Genomic DNA, 13,213 nt, shown 5'->3' on the forward strand with positions numbered 1-13,213 from the left:
GCACTTCAGAAAAGTCATGACTCAAAACAAGCAGGACATTTTGGATATTTAAAAACCCTACACATGGTCAGACTCCAGTTTTGCTGGCCAAAAATGAAGCAAGACATTGAGGATTATGTAAAAAGTTGTGCCACTTGTGCCACAAGGAAAACCTCCAGGATTATTACAATCTTATTACAATCTGTAGCAGAACCATCCCAGCCCTGGGAGGAGATAGGGATGGATTTTATAGTAGATTTACCTGAGAGTGGGGGGTATCCAGTCATTTGGACTGTAGTGGATTTATTTTCCAAACAAGCTCATTTTGTTGCATGTCCAGGACTAGCATCAGCCAGGAAATTATGTTTGTGAATCGGCTTATACTCAAGTATATACGGTATTTTGGCCATCTAATGAGAAGGAAGGACTTACTGGAGAAGAGCCTAATGCTGGGAAGGACTGAGAGCAATAGAAGAAAGGGATGACAGAGAATGAAGTGGCTGGATGGAGTCACTGAAGCAGTAGGTGTGAGTTTAAATGGACTCCAGAAGATGGTAGAGGACAGGAAGGCTTGGAGGAATGTTGTCCATGGGGTCGCGATGGGTCAGACACAATTTCACAATTAACAAAGCTTATCCTATAAGATTAAATAAATAATTATGAAATGTTTTTCTGTGAACACCCTTTATAAGAATAATAATCATAACTTTATAACATAACTATTTATTGAACATAATAGCCAATATGGTACACCATTTCTGAATCTAGTCATTCTTAGTAAAGTGGCCAACTTGTGTGCCATTGTGTATTTTACCATTGTCTGCGTTAGCACTTAATAATATTTGAATGAGTCAGTTATCTTAGTTACTTTGGTAAATGCTAGATAACTCAAAATAGTGCATATTACTGGAAAGATATATTCTTGTCTGAGGTTTTCTCACAAAAAAAATATTGATAACATTGAATGCCTCCAAAGATGGGCAACAAAAATGGTGCAAAGCCTGAGGGACAAAAGAATCAGATAGATTGAAGGAATTGAAATGTGAAGCCTGGAAGACAGAATGGAAAGTGGGGACATGACTGAAACATTTAAAAATATTATTTTGATGTGAATAAAGTTCTAGAAGGCAGTATTTTCAATATTAAACAGAAATCAAGAACACGGGCATAACTTCAAAATGATAATTACTTTCTCTTTCAAAGTTCTTTGTTAATGTAAATGAGCGCAATAAAGTAATGTAAAAGTGAAGTAACTATTTGTAAAAAAAATGGTTTGTGCATAATGAGGAAGTTAAAACATGGATTTTTGTCTGGCTATAACCAAGAGAAAATACAGTACTTTTTAACTGTTTGCTGTATAAAGTTCTGCGTGTGAAGCTAGCTCTGGAAAGCAGTTTAGCACTAAATAGATTGTGCCCATCCAAAGCTTTGTCAGTCACTAATGCTGCTGTTCAGACATTAAAGGAAAAATAAAAATATGCTTTTAGTATATTGTGAGTGGGTACCCAGCTAACTCCAAAATTCACAATAATGTCTATATAGATTAAGTCTACAGTAAAAAAAAACCCATTATAATTGTAGGTATAGATTCTTTAAAAAGTGATGTGAGGATAATAAAGGGTACTTTTTGAAATCAATGAACCTTTCCCTCCATTACATTCTTTAAACATCTTCTTCAACATTGTCATTTTAGGGAAATATTTTTACCATAAAACTAAAATTCTTTTTTATTACTGGCTGGATGGAAACCACAACTAAAGTTGAAATTCAAAAGAACACTTACTTTTTTTGGCCCAATAATAGATTGGCTTGATGGAATGATATTAAGTCTTTGGTGAACCTGGCCACAACCAATAAGAAGTAAAAGGTATTCATTTTGAGAAGCAATCCCCAACACATTTTCCCATTACTCATAACACACATTATTCATTCTCTTCTCCCCTGTTTTTCCACATGCAGACCAAAATAATACTTCGAAACAAATTGAGCTTATGTTAATTGAATGGTTTTAGTTGGTATGTGTGTTTATTCACACATGTAGCAGTGGTGGGATTCAAATTTTTTTACTACTGGTTATTTGGGCGTAGCTTGGTGGACATGGCAGGGGAAGGATACTGTAAAATCTTCATTCCCTCCACATCCCACTAACCTGCTTTCCAGCTTCGTTCTCCCTTGCAGAGCAACAAAAGAAGACCAAGCCCATTAGTTGAGACTTGGGAGGCAGAGAATAGATGGAAGTGGTAATTGCCAGTTCTCCGAACTACTCAAAATTTCCACTACCAGTTATCCAGAACTGGTCAGAACTTGCTGAATACCATCTTTGCACATGTGTAATATTTTTCTGCAGCATTGTGGAATAAAGGATTATAGCTCTTCCCTAATAGCAACTGTTCTTGAAAATACTTTGCAGCCTCAGTGATGTCTGTGGAGACTTTTTCAGGCATCATGGAACTTGATCTATGGATTAGAAATTGTGCATGCCTTAGTTCCATAATCATAGATTAAATGTGATTATTACAAAGTAAAGAAATATTTTGAATGAGCAAAACAGACAGTTCTGTTAGGCTCTTCTTACTCTTGAGTTTCAGTTTCAGAACTGATATTTTAAGAATTAGTTGCTGTGTTTTACTTCCCCTCCCCTCCTCCCTCCACCTCATGTTATTTTTGTCACTTTTTTTCCCTTTGATACTTAATTTGTGGACAGGAATTATGGTTTAAAATCAATTGCATGAAAAATCCTTTGGGAGTATTTTTGACAAAGACTTGGGAAAATGTTTTAGAATAATAAATAAAAATTCTCAAAGCAAAGTTTTTAATTTTTGCCACCTTGTGGAAATCAAGATTCTTTCTGATTTATCTAAATCATTTTGTGGTTGATTCAGATCCGTTTTCTACTGCTGAAAAAGAGTTATGCTGTCATTTCACTGTGAATAATGAATAACCAATTTGAAGACTACTAGAAAATTCATCTATAAGCACTTGCTATATCTTCTTTATAATTGGACTCTATAGAACACAGATATGCTAAAACTGCCTTGTTTACTGGAATTTAAAAATTACATTTATGTTCTGTTGTTGATGAATGCTTGGAAATTTGTTAAGAATCTGATTCATTTCCACTTTAAATTTCAGCTAGCAGCTGTCTGTGATGTCCTTGTGGAAAACTATGTCCCTGGAAAATTGGCTGGAATGGGTCTGGGTTATGATGACATTAACACAGTTGCACCTCATATTATCTATTGCTCAATAACAGGTATTTTGACTTTAGTGATAAACTATTTTGTCATTAGCTTTATTCATTTTTTGGTATTTTACTTGCTCCTTTTATTTTTCATTCTTGTTATGAAAAGTGAGATGATATTCCATTCCTTATTCCCAGAATATCAAATGGAGGAAAGAACTAGAAAACATAAATACCCCATGTTTCCCTGAAAATCAGACTGGGTCTTGTTTTCGTTTAGACCCCAAAACAAGCACTAGGGCTTATTTTGGGGAGGTCTGTCCGTGTATGGGAGGCACACTTCTACTTGCTTGCGGTGGGGCAGGAGGCAGCATGGCATGCCAGTGCCACTGCTACAATTCAGAAAGGGCGTTTTTTTACATGTGCACAATTCTGTCCAAGAGGAGCCCACATGGCTATCAGCTGACTTCTTCTGCTTGCTTTCGGCCACAATGGAGCATGAAGCCAAGCGACACATCAGTGCCGTGGTCATGAGGTGCGGGGTGGTGGAGCCGCCCCATATGCCCTGCACTGGCTTATGTAGCAGCCTCCGCAGCCAGGCCATCCATGCCCTGACACCTGCCTCACCTCACAGCTCCAACATACCACTTGGTCTCCAGCTTTATTCAGGGGTGGGATTCAACTTTTTAACAACTGGTTCTGTGGGTGTGGCTTAATTGGGGGGGTAGCTTGGTGGTCATGTGACTGGCTAGGTAGCTTGGTAGTCATGTGAATGGCTAGGCGTGGCTTGGTGGTCATGTGGCTAAGTGGTCATGTGACCGTGAAGGCGTGGCTAGGTTGTCATGTGACTGGGTGGGCATGGCCATCTTGTCATGTGACTGAGTGGATGTGGCCAATTTAGCAGTCCATTTTGCCAATTTAGCAGTCCATTAAACAATACACAGCAGCTCCTTTTTCTGTTCTTTTTAATACTTCATGAAGTTTTTGCTCTAGATTTTTTTTTTTTACTAGGGTGGAGTGGTTGGCAATGCCTGGGGAAGGAAAGGCATCAGTGGTGGGATTCAAAATGTTTTACTACCGGTCCTTGTGGATGTGGCTAGGTGGGCATGGCCATGTGACTGGGTGGGCGTGGCTCTTTTGTTTTGGTTTTTTGCAGACCCTCCTACCCATTTTTGGGACCTTCTGGGCCTTAGGCAGGCCTCCTGGGGGGGGGGATTTTTGCTCCCAGGAAGCTCCCCTGGGACTCAGGAAGAAAAAAAATGGAGCCTGGAGGGGGCGTGCAGCACCCCCCCTTGCTCAATTTTGGGGCCTTTTGGGCCTCAGGGGAGCTTCCTGGCGGATGTTTTTGCTTCCAGGAAGCTCCCCTGGGGCTCAGGAAGTTGGTAAATTGACAGGTGTGATGAATGTTAATGGAGAATTCATTGGGCTAGAGATGTTAACTGTGTTCAAAACGTTGGCTGAGCTTCTCATATTCATTGCAGCAGCTACAATGCAAGGAGCTGCTCCCTTGGTACTAAGTCAATTTTGCCCCATTTAACAACTTTTCTTGCCACAGTTGTTAAGTAAGTCACTGCAGTTGTTCAGTTAATAACACAGTTGTTAAGTGAATCTGTCAGAAGTTTGCAAAAGTTGATCACATGATCCTGGGACACTGCAACTGTCATAAATATGAACCAGTTGATAAGCATCTGAATTTTGACCGTGAGGATTCTGCAATGACTGTAAGTTGAAAAGCAATCATTTCAGTGCCATTGTAACTTCGAATGGTCACAAAATGTACTATTGTAAATTGAGGACTACCTGTATACACAGAAGTTAATCCTGTTAATTTCAAGGGACTACTGGATTTGGCTTCCTTCTGAATAGAGAATAAAGTTATTGGCCTCATGAAATGGAAGGTAGGAATAGAGGATGGAAGAAATGGTTGTTAAATTGAGGGCTACCTGTATGAACTTCAACCTCCAGAATTCCCCAGTCTTCTTTTTGCTGCAGATCCCATATCCAGTGTCAAGATAAAGAGATAAGACAGCATTTTATCAATAAAAAATTATTTTGAATTATTCACTTTATATGATCACAATCTTAAAATCAGACCTACACTTGTAGGCAGATTTCATGTAAGAAAAGCTAGAATATTTGCTAGCTGCTAACCAATCTCCCTGATTATAACACATATCCTAGCTAAATAACAAGTTTCACAGAACACAGTAGGAATAAATTGATATAGACTATAGATAGTCCTCGACTTGCAATCATTCATTTAGTGACCAAAGTTAGAACAACACTGAAAAAAATTACTTATGACCATCTTTCACACTTATGTCCATTGCAACATCCCAATGGTCACGTGATCAAAATTCAGACACTTGAAAGCTGGCATGTATTTATGACAGTTGCAATGTTCCGGAGTCATGTGATCACCTTCTGTGATCTTTTTGACAAGAAAATCAATGGGAAGCCAGAGTCACCTAACAACTGTGTTACTGTATTACTAACTTAACTGCAGTGATTCACTTAACAATTATAATCATAAAATGGAGCAAAACTCACTTATCAATTGTCTTCCTTAACAACAGAAGCTTTGGACTCAGTTGTGGTGTAAATAAAGGATTACCTCGGGGTAGGAATCTATTAGATCCATTTCAGGTTAACAGGTAGTATCTCACTTTATCTGACTGATGGAATAGCTAAACTGATGAAGGATGTTGTTAGCTTGAAAGGGAGCTACCAGATTCCTGATTTTTTGGCTACCAGAGACTAACAGGACTTTTCCAACAATATCCTATGGTATGAATACATTTTGAGTTCTTACTCTTACACCAAAACTTTCTAAAATCTATGGAGTTTCAAAGGTAGTACTTAAGAAAAAGTGAACTTCATTAATGAAGTTAAACACCTACACATCCATCCATTCGAACATCAGTGCAAAACCACAGCTCATCCTGTCCAAAAAGGACCCCCCCAAAATAACAGACTTGTATGCAGCGAATCAGACACAAATCTCAGGGAGGACTATCTACCTATAAAGCCAAAGGACAAATTGGGGGGGAGGTGGGAAACAGATCAACCCGCAATCCCATAAATCCCAAAGCTAACACCCCTTAAAAGAGAAGACCCCTAAAAAGCACATACACACACCAGCCCTTGTGTGGTGACCATAGCTAAAAAGACCAAATTGGCTCTGCTGAGCCTGAAGAGGCCCTGTAGCTTGCTGAGAAATCAGGGAATTTAGTTTGTGAGCATGCACACTTTAAAAACTCCATCCCACCCTCGTGATTATTTCAAATTGCGATGGGGCTGTTTTGTTCACTGCTGATGGAGCGACCTGATCGAAGCTGCTGCTGAGTCCAATGTAAGTAGCAGAGGCTGTGTGGGGTTACTTTGGCCAGGCAAATTATCACCTCCATGCTACCAAAGTGGATTCCTGGGTGCTGCGCTGCAATGTAGAAATGGGAAATGGAGCAACCAGCATTAGGGGAGCAGGAGGAACAGGGAGAAAAGAAGAACAGCAGGCAGCCTCCTCCTTACCTCATGCCAGCTACTCCGTTGCCTGTTTCACCATTGCAACGCAGCATCATGGAGCTTTCCCCACCCACCTCCACCCAGATGCCCTCGCTTCTCCCAAGGATTTCTTTGTCTACCTGATTTGCAGCTCCTTCATGTTTCTTGCCATCATGTGCAGGGAAAGAAAAGTTTGAGTGTGAGTGAAAAGAAATTCACTCAATCAATTTCAACTTTGTACAATCTTTTTCTTTTGCAAGAAATTGGAATTGATTGATTGAACTTTTTTTTAGCCCCACATACACTTTTTTTCCCTGAACACGATGGCAAGAAATGCGAAGGAGCTGCAAATTAGCTAGGCAAAGAAATCATTGGGGAATTTGTTCTCTTGGCCAGCTTGGCCATGCAGTTTCCTGGCCAGGGGCAGAAGGAAAACGCTCTCCCAGCCAGCGCGGCCATAGCCATATGGCTTCTTCTTGGCCAGGGGGAGAAGGAAAACATTCTCGCAGCCAGTACGACCATGGCCATGTGGCTTCTTCCCAGCCAGGGGGAGAAGGAGAATGCACCGGTGGTGAAGCAAGCCAGGCAAACCCGTGGATGGTAGGAGGAAACTGTGCAGTGGCCTAGGCCAGCCAGAGAGTCAACTCAGCTGGGGCTTGCTTGCAGGCTCACTCACCCAGGGAGATCAGGGCCTCGGCGGAAGGCAGGCAGCAATGGCGGGTGAAGGCAGCTTAGCAATGACAGGCAAGATGAGGAGTGACTGGGTGGGGCGGGGTGAGTGGGTAGGAGGAGAGAGGCAGGCAGGGAGGGGGCAGCCAGTGGCAAAATTTGCCGGTTTTCCGTATTGTACAGAATTATAACAACCGGTTCTATAGAACAGGTCCAAACTGGTAGAATCCCACCCCTGGCTTTATTGCAGCTGTGAGCAAGCAGAAGTGGACCAGCGGCCAAGTGGGCTCTCTGCTGTGCATGGCTGTTGGTGCTGCCGCCGTGAGGCAGGTGACAGCATGGATGGCCTGGCTGCAGGAGCCCTGAAGTAAGTCAGTGTGGGGCACATGGGGCAGGTCCACCACCACCCTGCCTCACCTCATAGCCATGGCACAATGAGCAAACAGATTAAATGGGCACAAGCTGTTAAATAGGGCTTATTTTGGGAACAGAGTTTATATTAGGCGCACACATAAAAACATGCTAGGGTTTATTGTTTGGATACATCTGTTTTCAGAGAAACAGGTAAGTTTTAAACTATGAACTACTTTTTTAAAGTATGATTTTAGACCAAATTCATATTATATTTATAACAAATTGTTCATATTGTTGTAATATGATATTTTTAGATATTTAGCATCCTGCTTCATCGAAATATTAAAGACTTTCTGTCGGACTGATGCAAGGGTGGGATCCGACCAGTGTAACTACCAGTTTGGTGATTTTACATTTTGCAAATGGGCATGCGCACTCTGCGATGGGGCAGCAGCCGGATTTCAAATGTGATCTTGTCTTCAGTCCAACGTCCTAATGATGAGAACCATCCATTCCATAACCAGAGATATTAAATAAGATATCAATTCTAACAGTTAACATCTAAAGTGATCTGATGCTGTATCTTGTCCGTAAGGAAGGAAATCAGACATTTGATCCTGTGCAAAGATATCTTTATGGGAAATATTTCTGGTATGCAATTATTTGCTCCCTATCTCTTTGGTAGGTACTAAAACATATGTGTCCTCTTTATCTAAACTGTACAAGTAGAAATAGAGAACAAGACTCAAAGGTGAGAAAGATATACAATAGAATGATGCATATTCTATAGTGAGTATAATTAATAATAATTGATGGTTAATTTAGGTAAGAATAATTGCACACAAATTGTCCCAAATGTCTAAGTAAACCTTTTGATTTATTTTATTTATTTTAAACAAGTTTTATTCAATTTTTCCAAAACAAAATAAAAAAAGCTATAATTCCGAGTTACCACTTTTATATGCGAATATGACAGTAATTATATATTCATTTTTACATTCAACATTCTGTTTTGACCATTTTAAACTTAATTCTATTATTACTTCTCCATTTCAACTTTTACATAAGAAAAGAAACAAACACATTAATTCTGTTAAGTGATATTACTTTCATTCTAAGCGTCTTCTCAATTCATTTCAGTTTATTTCAAATATATTTTTAAGCGTGGTCTTTTCCAAACTCTTTTCTCATTTTACCTCTCAACTTTTACATAAGAAAAGGAACAAGCAAATTAATCCTATTCATTAATATTACTTTCATTCTAAAAATCTTCTTAATTCATTTCAATTTATTTCAAATGTATTTCTTAAGCATTAACTTTTCTTTTAAGCGTAGCCTTTTCCAAAGTACTTTTCTCATTTAAATCACTAATAGTTCCCATATCTTCAAACTTATTCCCTTTTAATTCTTTTTTATCTTTTCAAATTTGCAATTCCATCACACATTCTTTTCTTAAAGTCTAAATTAATACAAGTTTTTCACAAAAAGCAAAACATAAATTTCCCCTCCCCTTTTACTAGTTTGGGGGTGTCATCTCAGCAGTTTAAGTATGCCTTAATTCCCGCATCTGTAATTCCCAATTAAACATTTATTTTACTTAGTTATAGTAATAGTCAATCCCTAGGAAAATAAATCACTTGACATTGTACTTTTCAGTCAGATTCCGCAGTGTATTTTCTCCCTTCCATAAAATTTTATTTATAATATCAAAAAATAAAAAAATAAAAGAGAAAGAAACAATTAGTCAATTTTTCTTGGTCACTGATATTAATCTCATTTTAAACCTCCTCACAATTCATTTCATTTTAATATATATAATAAACATTAACCTTTCTTGTAACAATAAAAATAAGAACATGCATTCATCTTCTAAAAAGAGTGCCCCTCCCTCCTCTCAATATACTATATTCTATAGTTTGTAATTGCAAAGTACATTATTATTACCCCTCATATCAATGTGGAATCCCCTTTCTTAATTCATTAACCATTGTCCCGATGTATTCTAAATAAAGAAAATTTTTCCTTTATTTTACAATTCCCATATTTATTTATTTCCTGTTCCTGTTCCTCATTACCTCTCTTCCCTTTTGTTTTTCCAAATCTTTTCTCCCTCTGATTTATAACCCTCTCTCTCTATATATTTTCCTTCCCCTTTTAGTTTTCTGCTGTTTCTTTCTGTCTTTCCAATTTTTATAAGTATTCCCCATTTTAGTTACTTTTTTAAACCTCCCAATTTTACCCCCCCCTTCTTTTTCCTCTTCTTTGTGGTGTTCTTTGTGTTGATTGTCTATTTAAGATGGCTTCTTTTTGAACGAACTCCTCCTTCTCTGAGGTGTCTTCTTCATATTCTTCAATTGCCATTTCCATAGCTTTTAACTCAGAGGCAAGTGATTCACCTCTTGCATGTAGTAGTTTTTTCAAATTTTTAAGTTCCATTTTTAGATCCCACAGAGATATCATTGTTACAGTCTTATATCTTATAGTCATTAAAATCCACCAATCACTAATCTTTTTTTTTCTTCTTCAAACTTTCTGGACTAACAACTATTCCAGAACTGGGTTTATAGCAAAATCACCAATCAGTCCAACAATCCATATTTTTTTCTTTTGTTCTAATTCAATTTTCACTTTTTAGGGTACTTGTTATATTGTTTCAATATTTCCTTTTCGTTGTATCAAATTCAATTCATAGAAAAATAGGAACTTTCCCTTTTTCAGCTTAAATTTTTGTCCACCAGATGGCACTCTCCGTTATACAAAGTCCTTACCTTTTCCTCAGTTTTATTGTTTGGGGCTTTCCAAACCTTGGTATTCCAAACCAATCAAATCTTCAATTTAAATATTTCTCCCTTCTTTTTTAAAACTCCTAAGTCCAGCTTTAAATTGTGCCTGTTTGTTACCAATGTATTTTAATTCAATTTGTTTGGATATCTTATTCTGGCTTCTTCCTATCCTGGTTTGAAGCCCTGCTCAGCTGTCAAAGATATTTTCACTTTTTTTCCTTTCCTTTTAAAAACCCACCACTTTCTTATTCTTTCATAAAAATTCTTAAAATACTGTCCTGGGGGTACCTTTTAATTAATTGTTGCACCAAGTTGTCCCAGTTCTTATGTTGTCCATCTCTTTCTTCTCTCCTGCACAAATCTTAGTCCAGCTAAGTCCTCCTCTTCAGGGTGGCCATTTTGGACAACCGCTCAGTCGTCTTTGGGGGATTTGTCTGGCATGATCTTTTTTGACAAACCCATGTGTGCTTTTGGGTTACCTCTATGTGTTTGCTAATTTGCAAGTTACCTCTATGTGTTCGTTAATTTGTTGTCTTTTCCAGAATTTTCCCAGGTATTCAGGTCAGGCTGATAGTCTGTAGTTTCTTGGACGTATTGTTTTTTGCTTTTTTTTTTGAAGATGGGAACTATCAGCTCTTTTCCAGTCCTCTAGTAGTGTTCCGGTGCTCCAGGATCTTTGAAAGATATAGTTCAATGATTTTGAAATCACACCTGCCAGTTGTGGCAGAACCTTAGGTTGTAATCCATTTGGTCTTTGTGATTTGAACTTGTCTATGATGGGCAGGTGCCCACTTACCATTTTCTTTCCTATTTTAACTTGTATTCCTAATCTGTTTTTTATGGTACTATGTTTGATAGGTTTGATTGTTTTTTTTCCCCTTTTATTTACGGATGGGTGCAAAAAACAAGTTAGCAGATCTGCTTACTCCCTATTGTTTGTCACTTTTTTGTTCTCCCTCCCAATTGTTTCCTGACTTTTTTCTTGCTTTTAACATGTTGAAAAAAGCTTTTTGGGGGGTTATATTTTACTTTTGTCACAAACCTTGGTTCATTTTGAGCTTTAGCTTTCCTCACTCCATCTTTGCAGGCTCGAGCTATTTGCTGATATTCTACCTTAGTTATGTGCCCCTTTTTCCACTTTTTATACTTGCCCTTTTTGTCTTTTGTCTAATTGCACCTCTTGCTTTTTTATATCATCTATATATTTAATAAAATTTGATTTACAAAATCAGTTATTTTCTGTAGAGACTTTTCAAAGGCTTTCCTAATAATAAACTTAAGCTCAGGTTTAAGCATATTCATAGCTCTCTCTAGTGGTCAAATATATATTTTATTTAATTATTATTTTTCTTGTCAGAGTTCATAAAAATCAGGGATTTCAACCATCCACAACAAAGCAACCCAGAGCTACACATTATGAAGATAATAAAATCAAATTGCTATATTTTATCCTTACACTTCTCCAACAAAATTAAGAAAAAAATTATTGTTTCCTTTAACAATAAAGAAATCTCAAAAATGGCACAGAGCTTCAAAAAAGAGTAACAGGTTATGATTAAAGAAGGCCTTTAAGGTTTTAGCTAATAAAGATAATAGTCTCATAAATTGATTAAGAAATGAAAGGCACAACTTATTGTATGTTTTGAGAAGTAAATTCCAAAACGACTATTTTTCCAGTGATGCTCCCCAAGTTGTTGGCTCACAAGAAGAGTCATATAAATCACATAAATCACCTGCAGTTTGTAAGTGAGATAGAACACTGCTTCTATTATTTGCAACAGAGTTAGCTGCTGGTATGTTTACGTTTTCTCATTTTTGTTTTTTTGTTTTGTATTTTTTAAGGCTATGGTCAGACTGGTCCAAAATTTCAACAAGCAGGTTATGACTCAGTTGCAGCTGCTGTTTCTGGACTCTTGCATATCACAGGGCCTGAGGTATGTTTCTGTAAGTAAAATAAAATCCTGCTGTTAAAACTGAAAACTTCATTGGCACATATGATAAGGCATGTAATAATGAGCAGAATTAATAAAGTTAGGAAATAAAACAAGCTTATATATTAGCTAGTTTCAATTACATGAGAAGTTGTCATTATTGAATTGCTTTCAGATTATCAACAATATGTAAGATTTTGCTACTAAGAAAAAATGCTTTGTTAGCCATACGAATTATTGCCAACTTGTTCATATAATCATTTGATTCCTGAATTTTCTCCACATATAGAGCAAACTAGATTTGTTAGCCAGTTTGAATTAATTTATGACAGCATACAGTATATTCACTACCTATTTCTAACAGAAGAAAAATAAAGTTATCAACAAATAAGAACATGAGACAGTAAAAATAGTGCATTTTTAAATACAGGTATAGGGCTTAAGGTACAGCCCTAATGCAGTATGCCCATTAGGGTTGTAAGTCAAAATTGTTATCACATGGACTCATTTTTATGATATTTTAAATCACATTTTATTAAGTGAATAAATCAGGTCATTAAATCAATGAAGATCACATTTGCTGCTTGCTTCAGTTCATTAAACGACCTCCACAATAGTTAGGTGAACCTAGAGGCTTGAGAATTTGCAGGGATGACCAGCATGAAACCTCCTGCCTGATGATATTTCCAGCATTTAGCTGATTTATCTTTAAACATCTTTGCCAGTCTTGCTGGCGTGAAGTGCCATCTATAGAACATCTTATATAGATTTTCTTTATAAGCAGTTGACATTGTTAATTTATAATTTCTCTCCCA

At 37.4% G+C, this 13,213-nt stretch overlaps 1 protein-coding gene across 7 annotated transcripts in view; it reads left to right on the plus strand.

Annotated features, from left to right (window-relative positions):
* Positions 1–13,213, plus strand: part of SUGCT (succinyl-CoA:glutarate-CoA transferase) — a 480,947-nt gene that overhangs the window by 42,233 nt on the left and 425,501 nt on the right. For 5 of the 7 annotated variants that reach the window (XM_026702266.2, XM_087916665.1, XM_087916666.1 and 2 more), the window contains exons 6-7: positions 3,112–3,232; positions 12,310–12,401. In XM_026702266.2, coding sequence (XP_026558051.1) covers positions 3,112–3,232; positions 12,310–12,401 — 213 coding nt within the window. Of the gene's footprint in view, positions 1–3,111; positions 3,233–12,309; positions 12,412–13,213 lie in introns of all 7 variants that reach the window. The other 2 variants (XM_087916660.1, XM_087916661.1) reach the window with 2 other exon arrangements.

The sequence above is a fragment of the Pseudonaja textilis genome, chromosome Z (assembly GCF_049901715.1).
Source record: "Pseudonaja textilis isolate UNSWEBS1 chromosome Z, rPseTex1.2, whole genome shotgun sequence".
In the NCBI taxonomy this organism is placed as follows: Eukaryota; Metazoa; Chordata; class Lepidosauria; order Squamata; family Elapidae; genus Pseudonaja; species Pseudonaja textilis.